This window comes from Scyliorhinus canicula, chromosome 19 (assembly GCF_902713615.1).
Source record: "Scyliorhinus canicula chromosome 19, sScyCan1.1, whole genome shotgun sequence".
Classification (NCBI taxonomy): Eukaryota; Metazoa; Chordata; class Chondrichthyes; order Carcharhiniformes; family Scyliorhinidae; genus Scyliorhinus; species Scyliorhinus canicula.
The window spans coordinates 43,701,424-43,727,918 of NC_052164.1; the positions used below are offsets into that span (position 1 = coordinate 43,701,424).

Consider the following 26,495-nt stretch of genomic DNA (forward strand, 5'->3'; position numbering starts at 1 on the left):
TAACATTTTAAACAGAGCGATCCAATACACACAGAAACCCCACTATTAATAATCTCTTTACCCCTCAACCACCCTTTCCTCTGTGTTGTTTGTGTGTGTGATGGGAGGGGATATTAGACAGTTACATTTTTCTGCCAGTTTAATTATAAAACTGTACATAAAAGATTACTTATTTTAAAGTTACAAACCTGGTGTCTGCTGTTTATTGGGCTCCGCAAACGTCCTCTGGTATTTTAAAATATCTAATGTCACTTGTGTTGACTCTGGGCCAAGTGGGGCTGAATTGACCAAACACTAGCCCAGGGTGTCGTAACAATATAGACCAAGAACCAGTGTTTCAAGTTATCCTTCAGGATTTTGAAACACTTGCGTAGGTATTAAGCAGGTTTCTGAACAACTGTTAGCAGAAATATTTGCAAACATGTTCTTGTCACCCACCGCCCTCAAACCCAGCAGGAACTCAGTCTTACATAGGCAAATAACATGCTGGTATGAAACAAGACTGTTTATTCCAAGAGATATCTTTAATACAAGTGCATCAAGACAGGTTTTCAAATATAGTTTAAAAACACCTGACCTTTTTTCAGACTAGACATGATATTTACTCCTCTTTTGAGGGTGTCTGCCTCATTATTTCAGAAAAATAATGAAAAATTCAGAGAAGGCCTCGCGCTATTGCTTTCAAGTGCAACATTGGTCCGATTAAAAATATATTCTTACGTTACATTGTTCTCACACATCTGGAAATCTCTTAAATCTGGTAACTAAAGAGTAACTAGAATCAGAAAACATTGGAAAAGCAGTTTTTGACCTTTTATTGGATTATCAACCCAAAACGGAAATTCTGGTAACTAAAGAGTAATAGAATCAGAAAACATTGGAAAAGCAGTTTTGGACCTTTTATTGGATTAATAACCCAAAACGGAAATTCTGGTAACTAAAGAGTAATAGAATCAGAAAACATTGGAAAAGCAGTTTTGGACCTTTTATTGGATTAATAACCCAAAACGGAAATTCTGGTAACTAAAGAGTAATAGAATCAGAAAACATTGGAAAAGCAGTTTTGGACCTTTTATTGGATTAATAACCCAAAACGGAAATTCTGGTAACTAAAGAGTAATAGAATCAGAAAACATTGGAAAAGCAGTTTTGGACCTTTTATTGGATTAATAACCCAAAACAGAAACTTGTTTTTTTCCCCGCCACAGATGCTGCCAGACCTATTGAGCATTTCCAGCATTTTCTGATTTTATTTCAGGTTTCCATCATCCAAAGCATTTCACTTTTGTAAACTGATTCAGACAATAACAGCTCACTTCTCCCCTTGCATATTGCTACAGTCAACAAGATTACAGTTTTCATTTTAAGGTCAACCTCTATAGAATCCATAGAATTCCAAGAGTCTTTTAGCTATATTCAGTTTGCGCAGAAGGCATCTGTATTCAATTGGTCATTAATATACAAAGAAGTCCATTTGAAATGTATACTACTGGTCTATATATAGATAAGCATTCTGACTAAACCCAAATAATCTTCAAACAGCCTGAAGAGTTTACAAATGTCTTCTTTTGCTAGGTATGTCAGACTTTTGGGGAGCTTTCCGAGAACATGTGTGCAATTCTAAATTCCCATCATCTTAAAATTTAACTCCAAATATCATTACTAAAGATGACGAATGCTTTTAAAATCACCTGGTGTCTGTAGTGTTATTGCAGGGACAGAGACACTTCTTCCATTATGTGGAGTTGTCTCTTGGTATTTACAAGTAAAAAGGATTAGATATTTGTTATTTATGCATTTGACCCTTCACCCTTCCCCAGTAGTAAATACATGCAAGTGTTGCTCAAAATCTTTACAAAATAGCAGAATGGGAGCAGCAGCCTCAGTGACCTCCACACATTATTTATGTTGCAGAACTTTAAGTTTCTACAAACCTGTAGAATTGCACCATTCAGTACAAATTGCCCATATGCAGACATAATTCCACTCCTTTTTCCTTTTGCAGAGTTATCAAAAGTAAACACTAACTCAAAACAAGTGAACGGTTTCCCGAGAGGACATATCGATTTTCACTTTTCCCCACATCCACCGAATCTTCAATACGTGAGCACAATTTAAAACCAGCCTGTACCACTCCGGTTTAGAACAAAACGTTTAGATGAGATTGCAAAGCAAGATCTGCAGCCGTGCTCTTAAATTCCACAACAATATTTGCTGGAGATCAGGCACATTTTCCCTGCTCCCCACCACAAGTTACAAAAAGAGACCATAAAATAGCACTTCATGGTCCTAATGTTTGGACAGCTTGTAGTTACATGCTGCAAATTGATTTCAAGCTTTCAAGTATTACAGGCCACTATTCCAAAACTAGAACCATTAATTTTTATTAGTAAAATACTTTTGCAATTCTCCATAATACCAGTTCAAATAAGTAGTGTCCCTAACCCTTCTGTATTATAAAAGGCACATGGGTGAGGAAACTGCTCCCACTCAAGTCACACACACACACACACAGCAGCATGGTTGGTCATGTGGAGGCATTCAGAAACTGGAATGGATCATTTATGTTTTCCAAGTTGACTAGCCAGCCAATTCAGGCCTTCATAAAGACCATCGCCACTGGTAGCACAGGTTGCCTGGACGTTCCAAGTTCTTTGGTAGAGTTGGTGCAGGTTCAGTTTATCCGTGATTTCTGCAACATTCATCGCATTGGGCAAATCCTGCAAGGAAGAATTTTGAATGAAACATCAGGATTGCTTTCTTGTACAATTGAAAGATGGTCATTTGCATTGGATTCAAATCATCTCAAGGTGATCCACTAGTGTCTAATTTTCTGAACATATCCAGCAGCTTCCCCTCCACAATATTCCATCTATCCCTGCACAAGAGTTCCTGAAGTAGAAGGGCCTTTTGATTCTGCTCAAGTGCCCATTCTTTCTGCAAGTGTCACTAGCATCTGTTTAAAATTGCCCTCTTTGACCAAACATTTGGACATCTGACCTGATATTTCCTTGTGACTTGGTGACATATTTTATTATATCGTGTTTCTGTGAAGTGCCTTGGAGTGCTTCAGTACAGCTAAGCAAGCATGAACCAGAACTGGGACCCTATGGTATTGCATTTTCCTATTAATTCATGGAAATTTGGCTGGTAACTTTTCGAACTCAAAATTTTCTAGTTTTTGGTATAATCAATTTGACTTGGGATCAGCATAAAGTTTTTCTGTAGTCCATAATTCAAATAAGTATCCCTTAACCACTGTACGAAAAATACTTTGTGCACTTAAATGAAAATCGCTTATTGTCACAAGTAAGCTTCAAATGAAGTTGCTGTGAAAAGTCCCTAGTCACCACATTCCGACGCCTGTTCAGGGAGGCTGGTACAGGAATTGAAACGTGCTGCTGGCCTGCCTTGGTCCGCTTTCAAAGCCAGCACCCATTTAGCCCTGTGCTAAACCACATATACACTTCGGAGAAGATCGTTTAAAAAGAGTGTGAACAAGGGCATTCTTTGGACCTGGAGAACACACGTGGTGCAGAGTAGGAAAAGATGGATAAGGGACCTGTGGCATCATTGCCTGCTCAGTGGTCAACAGACAAGTGGGTGGAGTTCCTATAGACTGAATTTTAAAAAGCAAAGGCAGGCCTTCCGGAGAAAATGGGAGAACTAATTTAGCCAGCCTTGGAACAGTGGCTGGAGTCGCAGAATGCATTGATCCAGAAGGTGGAGGAGATGTTTGCTGACTCTGAAGATCGGATTACCCCTTTGGAGGCAGTGATGTTGATTCTGAAGGGCCAAAATAAACTGAAGGCAAAGATAAGAGAACTGCTCCAAGCAGCAGAACTTGAGGATTGTAGGGCTGCCCGAAAGCATTTGAGGGTGCGAGAACCACTGAATACATTGCAAAGATGTTCAAGCAGTTGGTGGGGGAGGGGGTCTTTGATCGCACTCCTGAAGTGGACTGGGCCCCATCGGTCCTTGAGGAAGAGTCAGAGAGCTGGAGAGCTGCCACAGGCAATCAGTTTGGCTCCATAGGTACCTGGACAAGAAAAAGATGTGGGCAGAAAACGCATGAATACAGTTGGGAATGCCATGCTGTCCGAATCTACCAGGATTTGGGAACCGAGCTGGGTTTAACAAGACAAGGCTGCTCTTTTCAGGAGCATGGTACGATTTAGCATGATGTAACCAGCTCGCTTGTGGGTCATGCATGGGGGAAGAGAACACTATTTCGATATGCCAGAGGAAGTGATTAACTTTATAAAGGAACATGAGGTGGGGGACAATTGAAGATTCTAGGTAGGTTCACCTGCATGGGTGAGTTATGGCAGTCTGCTTAGGGTTGTTAGTAATTGTTTGTTTTATGCTGTTCTCGGAGTGTATAATTTTCGTAATATCTGCCACCCTGCGCGTGTGGTACAGGCTTTGGGTGTATTTAAGCAATTTTTAAAAATAAATAAATTGAGTACCCCCAATTCACTTTTATTCCAATTAAAGGCAAATTAGCGTGGCAAATCCACCTACCATGCACATATTTGGATTGCGGTGTTGAGACCCAGGCAAACACGGGGAAAATGTGCAAACTCCACACGGACAGTGACCCAGGTCCGGGATCGAACCCTGGTCCTTGGTGCTGTGATGCAGCAGTGCTAACCACTGCGCTACCATGCCACCCCACATTAAAACAATTGTTGGGAACGATGGAAAGCACGGGGAGGAGCAGGGGAGTAGGTGCAGGGATGATGTGGCTTGGGGCACATGGGTAAGGAAAAATGGGTTAGGCAGGAAGGGGGAAGGGGGGGGGTAGTGTACGGGCATATTTGTAAATAAAATGTGTGTTGCCTCAGATGGGGGTCACCCTGCCAGCAGAAATGCTGGCTAATGAAAGCAAAGTGGGTGGGAAAGCCATGGCTGGCTATTGGGGAGTGAAGGGGTGGGGCTGTTTTCTTTTTTTTTTTAAAAACATGGGTTGGGACAGCGAGCCTGGGGCGCTGGGGTTTTCTTTGTTTGGGATTGGGGTGGAGGGGCGGTTGCTGATGACGAAGGTTTCTTTATGGAGTCATTGGATGGAGGGGTGGCGGCAGCCATCTTAGGTGGGTATTAGAGGTGGACAAGGTAGGGACCTGCAGGAGCCCGTTACGACTAAGTTATGACTGAATGGTGGTGGTGGGGGTTATAGTGGAGGATCAGACAGGGTTTGTGAAGGGTCGACAACTTGACCAATATAAGATTATTTAATTTAGTGACGCGCCGACTGGACCGGAACTAGGAGATAATAATTTCTATGGACAGAGAAAACCGTTTGACCGGATTGAATGAGTGTATCTTTTAAGGTACTGTAGCAGTTTGGATTTGGACCAGGGTTCAATACCTGGATTAAGCTGTTGTATAGGGCCCCCAAGACTAGCGTTCACACTAACACAAATGTTTGGATTATTTCCGTTTGCACGGGGGTACAGGACAGGGATGTCCACTCTCCCAGTTACTTTTTTCATTGGCAATTGAGCCACTGGCAATTGGCAAGGTCACCAATGGAGTGGAGGGGGTATAGGGAGGGAAGGTATGGAGGCACGAGTGTCCCTATACGCATATGACTTGCAGTTATACGTGATGTATTCGATCTCTAGTACGATTATGGAGATGCTGAGTAAGTTTGGCTCTTTCTCAGGGTGCAGACTAAATGTGGGGAAGGGCGAGGTGCTTCCAGTGAGCTCCCCAGGACAAGGAAGGGGCCTAAAGAAGTTGCTGTTTCGGCTGGTCAGGTCGAGTTTCTGGTATCTGGAATACAGATGCTTCATAGCTGGGTTCTGCTGCACAGTTGAATGTGGCGGCTTCATGTATAGATGTGTCTGAGGGTACTCTTGATGGCTCTGCTTCCGTTCTTGCGAGCCAAGTACTCCTCAAGTCAGGTAGTTGTAGCCAGCCTCGTTCAGAGCTTGGAATCAGTTGGGGCAACATTTTAAGCTGGAGGGAATATCATTGTGAGCACCAATACGTGGAAATCAGATTTATTCCAGCGGGGTTGGAGTTGATGTACAGGGTTTGGGAACAGGAGGGGATAGAGAGGTTCAGAGATTTGTTTGCGACGGGTAGATTTAGAGAGCTTGAGGAACTGATAGAAAAGTTTTAGCTCCAGAGGGGAAACAGGTTTCAATGCTTATACGTTAGTAATTTTGTGAGGAAGGAACTGGCCACGTTTCCGCGGTCACCACACCCGTTGTTGCTGGAAACTGGAAAAGATAGTTTCTAAGGATGAGATAGGAGACGGTAAAATCTCCGATATGTATGGGGAGTTGATGCAGAGGGAGAGGATCTCGTTGGAGGAGATAAAGAGGATGGGAGGAGGAGCTTGGTGGTGCATTTGTGGGGGGGGGGGGGGGGGGGGGGAGAATGGAGTGAGGTCTTACATAAGATAAAAACTCGACCTCATGTGATATTAAGCCTGATTCAATTTAAAGTAGTGCACAGAATTCATATGATAAAAAAAGCACATGAATGGGTTCTTTCCAGAGGTGGAAGACAAATGTGAGTGGTGCTTAAGGTGGTCAGCAAACCACGCACACGTTCTGGTATTGTCTGGTTAGTGGGATTTTGGGGATCCTTTTCAGGGACAATGTCGGAATTTTGGGGGGGGGGGGGGGTGAAGATGGTCCCAAGCCTACGGGCAGCAATATTTCGGGTATCTGATGAGCTGCGAGTGCAGGAGAGGAGAGATGCTGATAATTTGGCCTTTGCCTCCCCGATAGCCCGGTGGTGGTTTTTGGCTAGGGTGGTGGGCCCCGGAACTGCCAAAGGAAACAATGTGGGTGGGTGACCAGTCGGAATTGCTACATTTTGAGAAGATCAAGTTTGCCATCAGGGGTTCTACGCGAGACGGACTCTCAAGCATCATCAGCTTTTTTTTGGGGGGGGGGGGGGCTGTTTTGCTGTATGGTGGGTGGGTCATTCATAATGAGAATTGTATAATGTTTAAGGAGTGTGGTGTTAGGTTTATAAAATGAAAAATGCCCTGAATAAAAATATTTTTCAAAGACGACTCCAGATAAAAGGAGTTTCAAGAAAGATGCACTTTGAATGATGAATAAGCACTAGAGAAAGAAAAACACCAATTTGTAACCTTTTTTTCTCAGCCCAGCTTTCCTCATTTTCTTCCAAAGTTGTGGGCAGACAAAATATGCCAATAGCACTAAATATTCCTAAATTTTTATTCTTTAAATGCAAACCTCAACAAAATACAGAAACCATTCTACTGAGCAGTCGACTTAAATGGCAGAATTATAACTTGAGTCAGAAGGTTATGGGTTCACGTATCTTTAGAAACTTCAGCACATAATCTAGAAGGACACTTCAGTGCAGAAGGAAGCAGTGCTTTGAATGATAACCCTAGGCCCTCCCTGTCCTCTGAGGTGGATTTCAAAGTTCCATTGTATTATTTGAAGAAGCTCCTCACATAATCCTGACCAAAATTTACTCCCAGCAAACACAACTAATACATGATCCTGGACCTTGCACTGTGCAAATTAGCTGCTGTTTCCTACATCACATCAACCACACTTCAAAAATACTTTACCACTTGTAAAGTGTTGTCCTGAAGTAATGCAAGGCACTATATTTAAAAGGTGTTTTTTTCCTGTCTTTAGAGGGATAGTCAAGTCCAATCCTGATTTGCCAACATTAAGGATGGACCCTTAGAAATGGAAAGCGCTGATTTCTTTCCTGTTTGTGGACCAAGCACAATGCAACCAAATATCAAGTCTTAACTCTGCTGAGTTTCATGGTCTGAGAACCTGGCATTTAACCACATCATCCATTCATAGAAGTGTAATGGTATGGGCTGCTGCTAAAACAGTCAAAAGTGAGTTCTGGTGTAAAAAATTAACTGTGATACCTCATGTGCCTTGACTTACCTGCTTATTTGCGTAAACTAATAACACTGCATCTTTCAGCTCGTCTTCGGAGAGCATTCGATTCAACTCATCCCTTGCCTCATTGACACGCTCTCGATCATTGCTGTCGACAACGAATATTAGGCCTTTAAGAAGAAAACATGTTGAAACACAAGATGCATCGACTTTCCACATGATGACAGAACAGTAAACCTTGACTTCAGGGTCAGTTACAAATTACACTCAGGACACATGTATGTTAGCACACGTTAGATAAATATGAGAAATAAGACGGCTGAAATAGTTGATGCAGAGAACACCCTGGTTGGTTTTCATTCCCATGGAAATCAATGTAAAAGTGCATCAGGTGGAATCTAAAACAGGCTGCTGATTCGTCATTGCCCACTTTGGTATTACTGAAGACCAATTCCAGCCAAACATTTTGAAGATGACATAGGAAGAGAGCCAAATGTCCTCTTCTCTGCACTATTCAATTCTTGTCTAAAATTTTTGCATTGGCAGCACGGCGGCATGGTTAGCACTGCTGCCACACGGCACCGAGGTTCCAGGTTCGATCCCGGCTCTGCGTCACTGTCCATATGGAGTTTGCACATTCTCCGCGTGCTTGCGTAGGTTTCACCCCCACAACTCAAAGATGTGCAGGGTAGGTGGATTGGCTACAATAAAATTGTCTTTAATTGGAAAAAATGAATTGGGTACTCAAAATTTATTTTAAATAAGTAAACTTTTTGCATTAAAACATCAAACACGGTCACAAGGTGTACATAATTGTATTAAATGTGACAATGCCTCTGCAGTCTCAATTTTAACTCGGGTTATCTGGAACAAGTGGGCAGGTTCAAGCCAGGTAGTAACAATAATAATACTAATAATCTTTATAATTGTCACAAGTAGGCTAACATTAACACCGAAATGAAGTTATTGAGAAAACCCCCTAGTCGCCACATTCTGGCGCCTGTTTGCTTACGCAGGTAGAATTCAGAATGTCCAATTTACCTAACAAGCACTTCTTTCAGGACTCGAGAGGAAACCGGAGCACCCGGAAGAAGCCCATGCAGACACGGGAAGAACATGCAGACTCCGTATGGACAGTGACTCAAGCGGGAATCGAACCTGGGACCCTGGCACTGTGAAGCAGCAGTGCTAACCTCGGTGCTACCACGCTGTCCAGTTTTTAGACCCCGTTTGATTTTACTCTCAATTGGCTTCAGCAAAAAGCAAAATTAGACCGAGTGTAAAACTGACTACAATCCAAATCTACACCATTCCTGCTCGCTAGTTTCAAATCAGAATTGAAATATTCAATTCTCTCCCATCACAGGGTTCTAATCAAGTGGCGATTAGGGGCTTTTTGACAAGGTGCCGCATAGGAGACTGTTAAATAAGTTAAAAGTCCATGGTGTTAAGATAAAAGCCCTGGCATGGATAGTGGATTGGCTGACTGGTAGAAGGCAAAGAGTGGGGATAAAGGGGTCTTGTTCAGGATAGCAGCCGGTGACTAGTGGCGTGCCTCAGGGGTCCGTGCTGGGACCACAACCTTTTACAATATAGATTAATAATATGGAAGGTGGTACTGAAGGCACTGTTGCTAAGTTTGAAGATGATACAAATATCTGTAGAGGGACAGGTAGTATTGAGGAAGCAAGGGGGCTGCAGAAGAACTTGGACAAGGTAGGAGAGGGGCCAATGAAGTGGCAAATGAAATACAATGTGGAAAAGTGTGAGGTTATGCACTTTGGAAGGAGGAATTTAGGCATAGACTATTTTCTAAATGGGGAAATGCTTCGGAAAGCAGAACCACAAAGGGACTTGGGAATCCTTGTTCATGATTCTCTTAAGGTTAATGTGCAGGTTCAGTTGGCAGTTAAGAAGGCAAATGTAATGTTAGCATTCATGTCAAGAGGGGTAGAATACAAGACCAGGGATGTACTTGAGGCTGTATAAGGCTCTGGTTAGACCCCATTTGGATTGTGAGCAGTTTTGGGCCCCATATCTAAGAAAGTATGTGCTGGCCTTGGAGGTTCACAAGAATGATCCTTGGAATAAAGAACTTGTCGTATGAGGAACGTTTGAGGACTCTGGGTCTGTACTTGGAGTTTAGAAGGATGAGAGGGGATCTTATTGAAACATACAAGACACTGCGAGGTCTGGATAGAGTGGACGTGGAGAGGATGGTTCCATTTGCAGGAAAAACTAGAACCAGAGGACACCATCTCAGATTAAAGGGACGATCCTTTAAAAACAGAGATGAGGAGGAATTTTTTCAGCCAGAGGGTGGTGAATCTGTGGAACTCTTTGCCACAGACGGCTGTGGAGGCCAAATCACCGAGTGTCTTTAAGGCAGAGATAGATCGGTTCTTGATTAATATGGGGATCAGGGGTTATAGGGAGAAGGCAGGAGAGTGGGGATGAGAAAAATATCAGCCATGATTGAATAGTGGAGCAGACTTGATGGGCCAAGTAGCCTAATTCTGCTCCTATGTCTTATGGCTTTTCATAATAACTTAATTGCAGTGTTAATGCAAGCCTACTTGTGACAAGAAAGGTTATTATTAAGTACGTAGTTAAATAAAAAACGGAAAATACTGGAAAAACTGATCAGGATCTGTGGAGAGACGGTGGAGGTGTGTGTGTCTAAGAGGAGGAAGAGCTAAGGCAACAACCCTTCATCAGAACTGGGAAAAAAGGTTGGCCACGCAATAGGTTTTGATTGTTTTCACTGTTGCAGGTTAGCTCAACACAAGCTCAAGGAACAATACCTCAGCTTTCAATTATACACTTTACAGCCTTCTGAACTCAGAATCTGCATTATTCACCTTTTTGAACAAGTTCAACAATTTTGGACCGCAAATGTTTTCTCCTCTCCCAAACCTCCTAATTTTCTTTCCCTTTCCTGCATATTTGTTTTTCTCTTGCTTTTGACAGGAACTCGTTTCAAATAGCAATATTGAACTTGAAACTTTACCCTGTTTATTTCTCCACAGATGATACCAGACCTGTGGAGAGCATTTCCAGTTTTTATTTCAGATTGTCAGCATCTGCAGTATTTGGCTTTTAATCTTTTGTTTCTTTTCTTTCTCCATCACCATTCCCTTTGGCCATGGAAGAATCTCTCCTGTCTTCCAAAACATCACAAATCATTCCTTTTATCCTTATCCTAGCCACCACGTACGCAATATCCCCTATTAAATTTTTTTTTTAAATAAACAATTTTATTGAGGTAGTTTTTGGCTTTATAACAGTTACAGACATCATCAGAAAGCAAAAAAGGCAAAAATGTGCAAACATACACGTACTTTCAATACTTCCATCGTAACATATTGCACAAGCCCGCTCTCCTCCCACCGGTACTACCCGCCATATTTTTCCTCCTACTCTACTCTCTCTTCCCCCCCCCCCCCTCCCTGCTGACGCTCACTCTCCAGCAAAGAAGTCAATAAACGGTTGCCACCTCCGGGTGAACCCCTGCACAGATCCCCTCAAGGCGAACTTAATTTTTTCCATCCCCAGGAAACTCGACATGTCTGCAAGCCACCACTCACTCTTCGGGGGCTTTGAGTCCCTCCACGCCAATAATATTCGTCGCCGGGATATCAGGGAAGCAAAGGCCAAAACATCGGCCTCTTTCTCCCCCTGGACGCCCGGGTCTTCCGAAACCCCAAAAATTGCCACCGCTGGACTCATCACCACCGTTGTTTTTAGCACCTGGGACATGATCCGCACAAATCCCTCCCAGTACCCCCTCAGCTCAGGGCATGCCCAAAACATGTGAACATGGTTCGCTGGACCTCCCGCGCACCTAGCGCATTTGTCCTCTATCCCGAAAAATTTGCTCATCCGAGCCACCGTCATATGGGCCTGGTGAACGACCTTAAATTGGATCAGCCCGAGCCTAGCACATGTCGCGGTCGAATTTACCCTACTCAGGGCCTCTGCCCACAGCCCATCCCCCATTTCCCTGCCTAGCTCCTCCTCCCATTTAAGTTTCAGTTCCTCTGTCTGGGACCCTTCCTCCCTCATAAGCACCTTGTATATACCCGAGACTCTGCCCTCCCCTTCTTCCCTCCTAGAGACTATTCTGTCGAGGATCCCCATTGGCGGGAGGTGTGGGAAAGATGTGACCTGTCTACGAACAAAGTCCCGCAACTGTAGGTATCTAAAATAATTTCCCCTTACCAACCCAAATTTCTCCTCCAAGCTCCTCAAACTCGCGAAGCTCCCTTCCAGGAACATATCACCCACCCTTCCCGCCCCTGCTCGCCGCCATACTCTGAACCCCCCATCCATACTGCCGGGGGCTAACCGATGGTTGTCGCAGATTGGCGCCCAAACAGACGCCCCCATCTCCCCCACATGCCTCCTCCACTGGCCCCATATCCGCTGGGTCGCCACCACTACCGGGCTGGTGGTGTACTTGGCCGGCGGCAGCGGTAGAGGAGCCGTGACCAGGGCTTCCAAGCTGGAGCCCCTGCACGAAGCCGCCTCCACCCGCTCCCAAATAGACCCCGTACCCACCATCCACTTCCTTATCATAGCGATGTTGGCCGCCCAGTAATAATTGATCAGACTCGGCAAAGCCAGCCCTCCCTCGCTGCGGTTCCTCTCCAACATTGCCTTCTTCACCCGCGGGGATTTTCCCGCCCAGACAAAGCTCATGATCAGCCCGTTAACTCTTTTGAAGGAGGACTGTGGGATAAAGATCGGGAGGCACTGAAAAATAAACAAAAATCGAGGGGGGATTGTCATCTTTACAGTCTGCACCCTCCCTGCCAGCGACAGCGGGAGTGCATCCCATCTCCGAAACTCTTCCTTCATTTGCTCCACCACCCTGGCCAAATTTAACTTATGCAGCCTGCCCCAGTCTCGTGCCACATGGATTCCCAAATACCGGACATTTTCCTCAACCAGCCTAAACGGTAGCCCTCTCAATCTGTTCTCCTGGCCCCTTGCCTGGACCACAAACATTTCACTCTTGACCGTATTTAACTTGTATCCTGAGAACTGGCCGAACTTCCTCAGCATTCCCAGTATAGTTCCCATCCCGGCCACTGGGTCTGACACGTACAGGAGCAGGTCGTCTGCATAAAGAGAAACCCTGTGTTCAACCCTGCCCCTCACCATCCCCTTCCAACCCTCTGCGGCTCTCAGCGCAATCGCCAGCGGCTCAATGGCCAGCGCAAACAGCAGCGGGGAGAGCGGGCAGCCCTGTCTGGTCCCTCGGTACAACCTAAAGTACTCCGACACTTCTCTGTTGGTCCTGACGCTGGCCCTCGGGGTCTGATATAATAATTTGATCCAATCCACCAATCCCTCCCCGAACCCAAACCGTCCGAGCACCTCCCATAGATAGTCCCACTCCACCCGGTCAAAGGTCTTCTCGGCGTCCATTGCCACCACTACCTCCACCTCTCTACCCGGCAGGGGCATCATTATCACATTGAGTAATCTCCTCAAATTGGCCGCCAGCTGCCTACCTTTTACGAACCCAGTTTGATCCTCCCCAATCACCTCCGGTACACAGTCCTCCATTCTACCCGCCAGTACTTTTGCCAGGAGCTTGGCGTCTACATTAATCAGGGAGATTGGCCTGTAGGACCCGCACGCCTCCGGGTCTTTACCCCGCTTCAATATCAGAGATATGGTGGCTTGTGACATTGTCGGCGGCAGGGTCCCTCTGTCCCTTGCCTCATTGAAAACCTTCGCCAAGACCGGGCCCACCAGCTCAGAGAACTTCCTATAAAACTACTGGGTATCCATCCGGCCTCGGGGACTTCCCCGACTGCATAGCCTTAAGGCCCCCCAATACCTCCTCTACTCATCGGGGCCCCCAGCTCTTCCACTCGCCCCCCACCAACTTTTGGGAATGTTAAGCCGTCCAGAAACCTTTTCATCCCCTCCGGTTCTTCCGGCGGCTCCGAAGTGTACAGCTTACGATAGAAGTCCCGGAATACCCTATTCAATTCTGCCGGGTCCTCCACTTTGCGCCCCCCCTCGTCCCTCATTCTACCTATTTCCCAGGCCGCCTCCCTCCTCCCGAGTTGTTGCGCTAACAGTCTGCTAGCCTTTTCCCCATGCTCGTACACCACTCCTCTCGCCTTCCTAAGCTGTTCCACGGCCCTGCTCGTGAATAGTGCCCCCAGTTCCGCCTGTAGTCTCTGCCTCTCCCCGAGTAAAACCTCCCCCGGGGACTCCACGTGCTCTTCATCTATCCGACCCATTTCCCTGACCAATCTATCCATCTCAGCCCGGTCTGCCTTGGCTCTGTGGGCCCCAATTGAAATCAGCTCCCCCCGCACTACTGCCTTTAGCGCCTCCCACAAGGTCGCCGCTGAGACCTCCCCCGTGTCATTCACCTGCAGGTAACTTTTTATGCATTTCCGCAGCCTCTCGCAGACCCCCTCCTCAGACAGCAGTCCCACATCTAGCCTCCATTGCGGGCGTTGATAGCTCGCTCCCCCGAACTGCAGGTCCACCCAATGCGGGGCATGGTCTGAAATGGTAATTGCTGAGTATTCCGTGTTCTTTACCTCCCCCGTACAGTCCCTGCTTAGTACAAAGAAATCTATCCTGGAATATACTTTATGGACGTGCGAGTAAAACGAGTAGCCCCTTCCTGTTGGCTGTCTATCTCTCCAGGGGTCCACTGCCCCCATTTGCTCCATAAACCCTTTCAGCTCCCTTGCCATTGCTGAGAGTCTACCCGTTCTGGGACACGACCGATCCAAAGTCGGCTCAAGGACCATGTTAAAGTCCCCTCCCATTATTAGCCTGCGAGAATCCAGGTCCGGGATCTTCCCCAGCACTCTTTTAATGAAGTCCACGTCATCCCAGTTCGGGGCATATATATTCACCAGCACCACTCTTCTCCCCTCCAGTCTGCCCCGTACCATCAGGTATCTTCCCCCCCTGTCTGCGGCTATGCCCTCTGCCTCAAATTGCACGCGCTTGTTGATCACGATTGCCACCCCTCTGGACTTCGAGTCCACGTCCGAGTGGAAGACCTGGCTAATCCAGCCCTTCCTTAGCCTGGTCCGGTCCGACACTTTCAGATGTATCTCCTGCAACATAATTACTTCCGCCCTCAGGGCCCGCAAGTGCGCGAACACCCGCGCCCTCTTAACCAGCCCATTCAGTCCCTTGACGTTCCAGGTGATCAGCCTGGTCGGGGAGGCACATCCCCCCCCCCCCCCACCGGTCAGCCATAGCCTTTCTCGGGCCGGCCCCTGGCCCGTGCGTCGCGCCATTCCTGGCCCACCCTTTGGCTGCCTCCACCCTCGACCTCCTTTCCAGTGCCTATTTCAAGTCCCTCTCCTGTCAGCAGAACAACCCCCCCCTCCCCTAACCCTATCCCCCCGATACCCCCACCCCTGCCATCTACTGGCTGTAACTTCCCGCCCATCTGACTTCCTTGACTAGCCAATCTGCTAGCCCGGTGACTCAACACTCCGGCGCCTTCCGGTCTCATTCCCATTGTTTCCCCGTCCTCCTCCCCACCCACTGGGGCAAGCCGGCTCCAGTGTCTTCCGCGAGCTGCACAAAAAGCACAAACCAGCCCAAACAGGAAAAAAACCCACAGAAAAAAAGAGAAAAAGCACATAAATATATACCCAACCCCCCCCCCCCCCCCCCCCCCCCCCCCCCCATAAGAAACAAGAGACACCACAAAAAAAACCAAAAACCAAAAAAAAAAAGGGGGGGGGGGGGGGGAACCCCCCAAACCAATGTCCATGTACAAAGGAAAGAGTCTCAAATGTTCCGCTTGGCCCCTTTGGCCCAGCAAACCGTTGAGCAGCAGTCCAGGCACATTCGGCGTTCCTTCCCACAGAAATCCTCGGGCCCCAACTCGCGTCCTTGGGGCTTCCTTTCGGGACCAGCCCCAGGTCTCTCACAAAATCCATCGCTTCTTCGGGCTCGGAGAAGTAGTGGTGTTGATCCTGGTGCGTGACCCATAGCCGAGCTGGGAACAGCAGACCAAACTTCACGTGCTTCTTGAACAGCACCTCCTTGACATTCTTAAAGGCTGCTCGCCGCCGAGCCACCTCCTGGCTTAGGTCCTGATAAATGCGGAGAACACTGTTGTTCCACGTGCTGCTCCTGGCGCTCTTTGCCCACTGCAGCACCCGCTCCTTGTCCACGAACCTGTGGAACCTAATCACCATCGGGCGGGGGGGTCCGCCCGGCCGCCCCTGCCTTGCCTGCACTCTGTGTGCCCCCTCCAGCTCCGGCGGTCGCGGAAAGGCTTCGGCCCCCATCAGCTGCTTCAGCAGGTCTGCTACAAACGCTGCAGCATCAGCTCCCTCAGCCCCCTCCGGGAAGCCGACCATCCTCAGATTGTTCCTGCGGACTCTATTCTCCAGCTCCTCCACTCTGTCCAGCAGTCTTCTCTGCCGCTCTTTCAGGCCGTCAACTTCTAGCGCCGCAACCGTCTGCGCATCCGCCTGCTCCTCCACCGCCTCTCCCAGCTCCTTAACTTTAACATCCTGGGCGTCCAGCCTCTGGTTCAGCTGATCCACCGCTTTCTGGATTGGGTCCAAGCTGTCCCGCTTCAGCGCTTCAAAACTGGACTTCATTACCTGGAGCATGTTATCCAGCGCCTGCTGGATTGCTGAGTCCGGGGTCCGTGTGTCCGCCATCTTAGGTCCCAGGTAATTTTCTCCAGGTCCTTGTCTGTCCCTTTTTCTCCGTCTTCTTCTGCCTTCTGGAATCCCGCTGTTCCATGTGCCGCAGCCCGCTCCTCAGCACCTTCGCTGCTGCCTTCCTTCGCCCAGCTCCTTAAATCTTACCTTCTGGGCATCTGAAGTGGGTCCAAGCTGACCCTCTTCAGCAACTCCAAACTTTTTTTCCTTGTCCTGGAGGAAGGAAGGTCCTTGGGTCCGCCATCTTACCCTTCAGGTCAGTTTCCTCCTTGCCTCCGTCTCTCTCTCTCTCTCTTCCTCTACCTGCTGGCCTCCCACGCTTCCATCTGCTGCAACCCGCTCTCCTCTTCTTTCCCGGCAGCCTTTTTGCCGCCCCCGTGGTCCCGCTATCGCAGGGAATCAGCTGCTCAGCCCCACCGGAATGAGAGCCCGCCGAATGTGCGGCTCACTCGGACATCGCCGCCACCAGAAGTCCCCCTATTAAATTTTTAACTTTGCTCAGCTCTAAGGTTCATCAAACTGAAATGTCAACTGTTTCTCTCTCCACAGATGCTGCCAGAGCGGCTGATTATTTCCAGCATCATTTGTTTTCATTTCAAATTTTCAGCATTATATTCTGTTTTTCAAGTAAGGGCTTGCTAAATATTTGCAGGCAGGACATGTGGAGTGGCCCAAAGGTTATCTAATCCAAAAACAGCAGTGTTGAGATTAATATGTAAACGGATTCATGCAATTGAACCAACTCAAATTAATTGAGAATAGCTTCCATCCACTATCCTCTTCTTACAAAGACACCATCCTAGGCTCAGCACTCCCACTAAGTTAGATGGTTAGAGTTCAGATCGGTTCAAGATTTCAGGATTGAGGTCAGACTTCAATGCAGTGTGGAGGCATGTCATTGTTGAGATTAAGTTGGACACAGAAGATCCCACCTCATCTTATTTTCTTTAGACATGGGATGTTGAATGCTAGTATTGTGTCCAAGCGTCTAGATTAGATTATTTTAAGTAAATGGCAACGCCAAATGCAACTTTGTGGTTGGAAAATATATTCCATAAATACGGAATAGAAACTTCAGTGGCAAAGGATTGAAATTTATTCTGACTTGATACACACCTGTGGAAAATTATAATTCATACCTTGTGTGTTCTGGAAGTAGTGCCGCCAGAGGGATCTAATTTTATCTTGACCGCCCACATCCCACACTGTGAAACTTATCTTCTTGTATTCTACTGTTTCCACATTAAAACCTGCAACATTAAAGAAAATAACAATGCCACAATTCACATACATAAGGGTAGCAACATCCATTCACCATGCTACACATCCCTTCCCAACAATAAATGCTTCAGAATCTAAATATTTAACTATATTTAGCTTTGAAACTGTCAATCTGCATTTCAGCTGCGCTGCTGGGAAGAACCAAATAGACGTAATGACAAATTAAGAGTCACCACATACTGTGCATCCTCTGCTCTCCTGGCCAAAAATGCACAAATTCATTGTTTTATTTCTTATAAAACGCACAGTATTTGAAGTTCAAGGGAACAATCATGCTCACTGACATTGCAAAGCATTTGTTGTACTTTAGTAGCTGGCCAAGAACTGAAAACAAATTTGGCTATACAAGCACAGACAAACATTAAGACAGAAAAGCATTTGATTAAGATAGAAGTCATTGTGTCCAAGCCGTACCAAGACTGTATTAAGCTCCTGATTGTATTAAGCTCCTGATTGTATTAAGCTCCTGAAGCAGAAATTCTACAGCGGTTCAAGAGGCAGCTCACCACCTTCGCAGGGGCAAAAGGGATGGCAAAACGGAGCATCCCGCCGGCGGAGAATCCAACCCTGGATGTCTCAGACATTTACAGCCAATTATGTATTTCAGAAGTTTAGCCACCGCTGTAATTTAGGAAATAGCCAATTTGTGCTCTGAAAATTGCCACAAACAGGATGAGATATGTTCATATCATCTGCTTTTGCAAAGAGATTGAGAAATAAATATTAGCTAGCAGATGAATAATAACTCCTCTGGCTTTTCTTTGAAACAGTGCCATGGGTTCTTTCAAATCCACCTGAGGGGCAGGGTAGCCTTGGTTTACTTTCTTATCTGAAAGATAGTGCAGAGTGTGCAGCACCATCTCAGTACTGTACTGGAATGTTAGTCTTCTTTCCTGAAGTTGGACTTGAACCCAGAACCTTCAGACCCAGGTGAGTATGCTATCAAATGAGCCACAGCTGATATGCAAGCAGCATGGGTCAATACAAGTTGGCAGTAATTGTCAATTTTGGTAGGAAGAATTCAAAACTATGTCATCTAAATGGCAAGAGACATAGAGCTTCAAGATACAAAGGGATCTGTTCTAGTGCCCGAAGGACAAACAGTTAATATGCAAGTACAGGAAGTCTTTAGGAAAGCAAATAACACATCATTGTTTATTGTGAGGGAAATAGAATCCAAGAGTTGGGAGGTTATGCTTCAATTATACAGGGTTTTGGTTAGACCACATCTGGCTGTGTAGCATCGTGTAGCGGGATGCTCCGTTTTGTCATCCCTTTTGTCCTTATTTAAGGAAAGGTGCATTGGAAACTGTTCAGAGAACGTTAACCAGATTAATACCTGGAATGGACAGGTTGTTTTACGAACAAAGGTTGGATAGGCTAGGCTTGTATCACCTATTTAAGACAGATAAGGAGAGATTCTCTCTCAAGAGGGCCATGTCTCTTTGGATCTCTTCCTCAAAAGGAATTGAAGGCATGGGGCTTTGAATATTTTTAAGGTAGAGCTAGATAGAAACTTGATAAGCATGGGGGTGAAAGGTTATCTGGGGTAGGCAAGAATGTGGAGTTGAGGTTGAAATCGTATCAGCCACGATCTTTTGAATGGTAGAGCAGGCTCGTAGGGTTGAATCGTATATTCCTGCTTCCAAATGTATGTACATAACCTGGAGAAGTGTTCTGGAGCTTCCTTTCATTTAGAAAGGAAGTAAAACATACTTTCTCCACCAGCTGTTTAGTAAATTCCACAGTCCCCGGTATTTTAAAATTCTTCCAACATTGTTTCAGACAGCCAACATGCACACTATGATGAGGCTGAAATGCCACTGGCACAAACCAGAAGCAGGATTCTGCCTGCTTTACATCCAGAACATGAGAAAAACGTACACAATTTCCAGTTTATGTGGTCCAAATAACATTTGCAGAATGCCGCAAATACCAAGTGCAAGGACGTTGGATCCTGCCCACCACATACAGAGTTTGACTGTCCCACAAGTTAGTTTCTCTGTTCCTGAAGTTTACTTCAATAGCGTCAGACAAGATTTACGCTATTCTCCACAGAACATGTCTTACCTCATGAATTACCACTAATTTCACTCTTCAAGTAAAATACCAGCCCTTACCAATAGTGGGGATAGTTGTTACAATTTCCCCAAGTTTGAGTTTATATAGAATTGTAGTTTTGCCTGCTGCATCCAGTCCCACCATAAGAATGCGCATCTCCTTCTTTCCAAATAAATTGCTAAAAAAGGCCCCCATGCCGTCTTTGTTTTTTCTGATCAGACCTAAAAAAGAAAAAGCAGCTTAACATTCTGCTGAACTGGGAGTATTTGCTTTTCTCCACGTGTGATCTGCTTCACCCAAGATAAACCTAATCATACACCACCCGTATAGATATTTGACTCCTTGGTCAGAACACAAAGCTGTTAATGCTATAGCAATACATAAAATAAACAGACCCATTTGTTCCTTTTCTTCCCAAATAAAGAGTGAGCATTTTGAAATTGCTACTTAAGCTAAAAATTGCATTAAAATTTACATTTCCAAAACCTTTATTGGTTGTTGTTCCCATTAGAATATTTGAATTTGCAGCTTCTTGGTTTACACGTGATTACAGTAAAGGGGGTGGCATGATGGCAGTGGTTAGCACTGCTGCCTCACAGACCCGAGGACCCAGGTTCAATCCTGGCCCCAGGTCAACGTCCATGTGGAGTTTGCAGTCTCCCCGTGTCTGCATAGGTCTCATCACCACAATCCAAAGATGTGCAGGGTATGTGGATTGGCCACGCTAAATTGCCCCTTAATTGGAAAAAAGATTGAAATTTTAAAAATGATTACAGTAAAGGATTTTGTGGACACGCATCATTAAACACTAATCAAATTTTAATACAGAAATGGTGGATGCTTAATCTCCCATTGCTGTCACAAATACTGCCATTTCAAGAAATGTGCTGTCAACTGCAATAAAAATTATGATTGAATAAATTTGAAGCTGGTCAAAATCACAAAAACCTTATCGACATTAAGCAAATAAAACTATTGAGTTAATAAAATGCTTGTATATCAATACCTAGCAACAAAGTACTTTGATTTCTACTACACAATTTTATTGGTAAAAATGCTCATCTTGTTCTTCATCTCAGTTGAAATGCTCACAGCAATCAAAAGATATTCTTTGTGCATTGACTAGTGTTAGATTACAATCAGCATTGGGATACCTAAAATGCTCTGGTCTGGGTTTACTGGGCATAATTTCAAAATGTGCATGTGACAAAAATAAAGAGGGAGAAGTTGGAGTATATGGGGAGGAAAAGGTCTGAATGAGCTAGAGCAGGGGTGGGCAAACTTTTCCGTGCAAGGGCCACATTCAGAAATTCACAATTTTAAAGGGCCGCATAGTATATCAAGTAAAATAATTACTTCACCCGGTTATGATTCTGGGTGCCTCATATAGAACAGAGAACAGTACAGCACAGAACAGGCCCTTTGGCCCTCGATGTTGTGCCGAGCAATGATCACCCTACTCAAGTCAACGAATCCACCCTATACCAGTAAGTAACCCAACAGCATTTTTAAGCATTAACCTTAAAAAAAATTTTTTTAATTAAAAAAATTTTCTTTTTTTTTTAAATGACTTGGTGGGCCGCATGAAGACCTAGAGGAACAGAGAATACAGGTATACAAATTCATGAAATCATTTAAAAACAGAAACGCAGTTTGACAGTCACAGAAAGTGCAAGTGCAAGAACTGTTACAATGCCATACAGTCCCGAATCTACCTCATAGCATTCCCGGGCGTAGCCCCATAACCTTCCAGTCTCTCTTTTCAGATAGCAATCCAATTCCCTTATGAATACCACAATAAAATCTGCTTCCACCATCCTCTCAAGAGTTCCTTCTAGATTCCACCCACCCTTTGGTTTTGCTCCTTTTGCTCATTAATTCAAATCTGTTACCTCTAGTTCTTGACAAACTCTTGAGAAGGAATATTTACTGTCCATACCCTTTAGGATCTTGAATACCTCTATCAAATTTCTTCTCAGTCTTTTCTCCAAATATAAGAGACTCAACCTAGTCAATCTATCCTCACAGGCAAAGTTGTTTATCCCTGGAATCATTCTTGTGAATCTAGTCTGTGCTCACGACAATGCTTTCACATCCTTGCTCAAGTATGGCACCCAGAACTGGTCGTAGCACTCCAGATGAGGCCCAACCAATGACTTAGGCAAGTTTACTAGGACCTCCTTTTCTTGCATTCAATGTTCCATTAGTAAAACCTACGATATATGCTATATTAACTGCTCAACATGCACAGCCGCCTTAAATGGCTTATGTGCATATGCACTGTCACCTTAAATAGCTTACATACATCTGCACCAAGGTCCCTTTGTTCCTGCAGCTAATTTAGAATTTCTCCCTTTAAGTTATGCCGTCTAGCCATATCCTTCCTGTCAAAATCAACACATCATTTTTGCACTGAGACAATAAATGTATGGTATATTGTTTTTAATTAAGATGGAAGAGAAAGATCATCTAAAATTGTTGAACTCAATGTGAAGTCCTGGGGGCTGCAACATGCCTAATTGGAAGATGATATGCTGCTTCCCCAGCTTGCACTGGGCTTCACTGGAGCATTTCAGCAGGCCAAGGATGGACATGTGAACATGGGAGCAAGGTGCTGGGTTAAAATGGCAAGAAACAGAAGGTTGCGATCATGCATGTGAACTGAGCGAAGGTGTTCCGCAAAGTGGTCGCCCAGTCTGCATTTAGTCTCCCCAACCTTGATTAATCTCATTGGTATTTGAGAAATTTTGATTAATGCAAAGCGGTGGGTGTGTAAAATTCTGATTGAATGTAAAAGGGACAAGATACGAGGAAGGCCCAGAAAGGTGGTGGTTAATAGTGAGTCTCAAGTTAAAACATTTTTCATGTTGTGATCACCAACAAATATTAATGTTATGTTTAAAGTAAAATAGAGAATAAAAACATCCCTTTTCAAACCTCTAGGCTGAGGACCTTTTTTAAAAAAAAATTAGGGTAGCCAATTATTTTTTCCAATTAAGGGGCCATTTAGCGTGGCCAATCCACCTAACCTGCACATCTTTGGGTTGTGGGGGTGAAACCCACGCAGACACGGGGAGAACGTGCAAACGCCACACGGACAGTGACCCAGGGCCGGGATTCGAACCCGGGTCCTCAGCGCAGTAGGCAGCAATGCTAACCACTGTGCCACCGTGCAGCTCTTAGGCTGAGGACTTTTAAAATTCATTTGTGAAATGTGGACATCGCTGACTAGGCTAGCATTTATTGCCCATCCCTAATTGCCTGAGAGGTAGTGGTGAGCTGGCTTCTTGAACCGCTGCAATCTATGTGGTGCAAGTCCACCCACAGTGCTGTGAGGAAGTTACAGGATTTTGACAGTGACCATTTCCAAATCAGGATAGAACCGCTGCAATCTATGTGGTGTAAGTCCACCCACAGTGCTGAGGAAGTTGCAGGATTTTGACACAGTGACCATTTCCAAATCAGGATAGTGTGTGGTTTGGAGGTGGTAGTGTCCCAATGAGTCTGCTGCTCTTGTCCTTCTAGGGGGTGGCGGTCGTGGGTCTGAAAAGTGCTGTCCAAGGTGCCTTGGCGAGTTCCTGCCATGCATCTTCTATCTAGATGATACACACTGCTGCCACTCTGTGCCGGTGGAGAAGGGAGTGGATGTTTGTAGTTGGGGTGCCAATCAAATAAACCAGCAAAAACTGGACTAAATGACATGGATTTTAAAGGCAGGCTTGCCAGAACTTGAGGCTGTATGAATTACTTTAAGTTTTCAATTATATTAAGGGAAAACTGGTAAGTTGGATAGGGAGCAACTACTTCCACTGGTTGGGATGTCTAAGAAGACCGTAAGATGTAGGAGCAGAAATCGGCCATTCAGCCCATTGAGTCTGCTCCACCATTCAATCAGATGATGACTGATTCAGTATGATTTTTAAAAAAAGTTTAGATTACCCAATTATTTTTTCTAACTAAGGGGCAATTTAGCGTGGCCAATCCACCTACTCTGCACATTTTTGGGTTGTGGGGGCGAAACCCACGGGGAGAATATGCAAACTCCACACGGACAGTGACCCAGAGCCGGGATCGAACCTGGGACCTCAGCGCCGTGAGGCGGTTGTGCTAACCACTAGGCCACCGTGCTGCCCTCTGATTCAGTATGATAATCCTCAACTCCAATTTCCTGCATTCCCTTTACTGATTACAATTCAGTAGGAATGAGGACAGCTCAAAGTGTTACATGCAGGGCTTTCAACAAATAAAATAGAACTTCTATTCTCACCAAAGCTGGCTAGCAGTTTAGAAACCTTTTCCGCGAATGGCATTTGATGTTAGATAATTATTCATTTTAAACATGAAATTGATAGATCTTTATTAATCAAAAAGGAAAGTGGAGTCAAGTTACAGCTCAACCATAATCGCATTGAATGGCAGAACACACTAGAGAGTTAAATGATCTACTCTTAAGTCCCTATATTATTGAAAAGATTTTCATAAAGTTGCCATTGATGAAAGACATGGACATGTCCAACCAGCAGATGAAAAATTTCACTTTTAATACAAGTTATCTATTTTGGTCTAAAGTAGATTTTAAAAATGCAGTAGCAGGGAAATAGATACAAAATTATTAGTCTTTCAAATGTCATCCCTAATTGCCCTGAGGTGGTGATGAGTTGGCTTCTTGAACCGCTGTCGTCTATGTGAGGAAGGGAGTTCCAGGATTTTGACCCAGTAACAACTGAACAATGTCAGCACAACTTCAAAATACAAAAGCTGTAAATAAAAAGGTTCTGTCAAATGTTACTGAATTCTATTTAGAATAGAACATATTTGTTTCTGGCACAAAATGCTTTAAGCTGTCTGCAGCCACTTGTACCAGGACATTTCCAAATTAATTCACTGCTTTAAGCACTACTGTGTCAATAATACATTCCAAGATCCTTTAAGAGCTCAAACTATTTTTGCTAATTGATTTAACTTTGATCACAATGTAGCCGTGCAGCATTGCCAATTTGTCACGTTATTTTTTATTATAAATTTAGAATAGCCAATTTTCTTCCAATTAAGGGGCAATTTAGCTTGGCCATTCCACCTATGCTACACATTTCTTTGGCTTGTTGGGGGTCAAACCTATACGGTCAAGGGGAGAATGACATGGACAGTGACTCGGGGCCAGGATCGAACCCGGGTTCTCCGTGCCGTGAGCCAATTTGTCAGGTTAAAGGTGTTCATATCAAGTTTTTTTTGGCTGTTGACACAAATATTCTACCTACTTCCTCCTCCATCCCTCATTTTCAAAGGTTGAAGATTTTTAGCAAGCAAATATAGTATTTAACAACGATTTCCAAATACAGGCACAGAATCTGGGCACACCCTTTCCAAGGACGTGGATGTATGGACCTCAGTTGTTGACTCAAATCAAAGGGACAACTGGCGATGTTTTGTTGATTTATAAACTATCTCCCAACCACTCTCATCTAAATCCATTTAAAGCCAGGAGAGGATGTCCAACTGCCCTCAGAACACACCCGGCTACTGGAGTATCCGCAGCCTCCGGTTCACAGCAAGTGTTGGCCGAGGCTGGTGATGAGAGCCCACACCACCCCGGTGGACTGTTGACATTAATTTATGTCTGAATAGCGAGAGATCCCCTTCCTTTGGAGGCAAGAATCCCGCTCGGGTCTAGGCCGGAGATCCAGGGCGGCCACCACTGGGCCCTGTTTTCCATTTCCGCTTTCAATCAACTCGGAGTTTTTGGTGCTGGCAAAAGGCGCTGTTCTGGTTTCTCTCCCCACCCCAAAACCAGTTCGCCGCAGGAGCCTCCCCGACTTTTACCTGTTAAATCCCCTTCCCTTCCCCCCCCCCCCCCCCCCCAAAAAAAATTCCACGGTCCTGCTAAAATGGCCACCGCACCTTCGCCCTGCCGGGTCCACATTCACCCACCCTCTCCCTGCCGGGTCCGCATTCACCCACCCTCTCCCTGCCGGGTCCGCATTCACCCACCCTCTCCCTGCCGGGTCCGCATTCACCCACCCTCTCCCTGCCGGGTCCGCATTCACCCACCCTCTCCCTGCCCTCTCCCTGCCGGGTCCGCATTCACCCACCCTCTCCCTGCCGGGTCCGCATCCACGTTCCCCCTTCCCCGTCCTCGATTACCTAGATACAACAAAAAAAACTCCTTCACTGGTCTACTCTATCCCTAGATCCATCCAGAACCCTCGATCCCCCCCGCCCCCCGGATCCATATTCACTTACCTCAAACTCTCTTCCTCCTGGGTCCACTTCCAACCAACGGCCTCCTCTGGCGTGCGCGATGACGTCTAAACGCCTTTGCGTGATGAAGTCCACTTGCCCCCGCCCCCAGCTGCAGCTGATGGACAGCCCGGATAGCCAATCAGCGAGCGGAGCGTGGCGCCCTCGGCTCGGGGGGGGGGGGGTTAGTGGTTCGGGATGGTTCCCATGCCAATCCTGTTACTCATGCATTGCAACACACGGGAGTTGCTGCTTTCACAGTGCCAGAATAAGGAAGTTCCTTGTTTAAATGGTTGGATTTGTTTTTTGTCCATTGTCATTTTTTTGAATATTGACTTCACTTTGCGAACTGTTATAATGCTACGATTTAACC

The 26,495-nt window shown here is 45.6% G+C and overlaps 1 protein-coding gene across 1 annotated transcript; it reads right to left on the minus strand.

Annotated features, from left to right (window-relative positions):
- Positions 1-490: 490 nt before the first annotated feature.
- Positions 491-26,212, minus strand: LOC119953940 (ADP-ribosylation factor 2-like). The gene is made up of 5 exons (XM_038778644.1): positions 26,126-26,212; positions 19,945-20,106; positions 17,683-17,793; positions 7,908-8,032; positions 491-2,720 (listed from the first exon to the last, which is right to left on the minus strand). The coding sequence occupies exons 2-5, from the start codon at positions 20,078-20,080 to the stop codon at positions 2,559-2,561; spliced, it is 534 nt and encodes a 177-aa protein (XP_038634572.1). The 5' UTR covers positions 20,081-20,106; positions 26,126-26,212; the 3' UTR covers positions 491-2,558.
- Between the last annotated feature and the right edge of the window lie 283 nt (positions 26,213-26,495).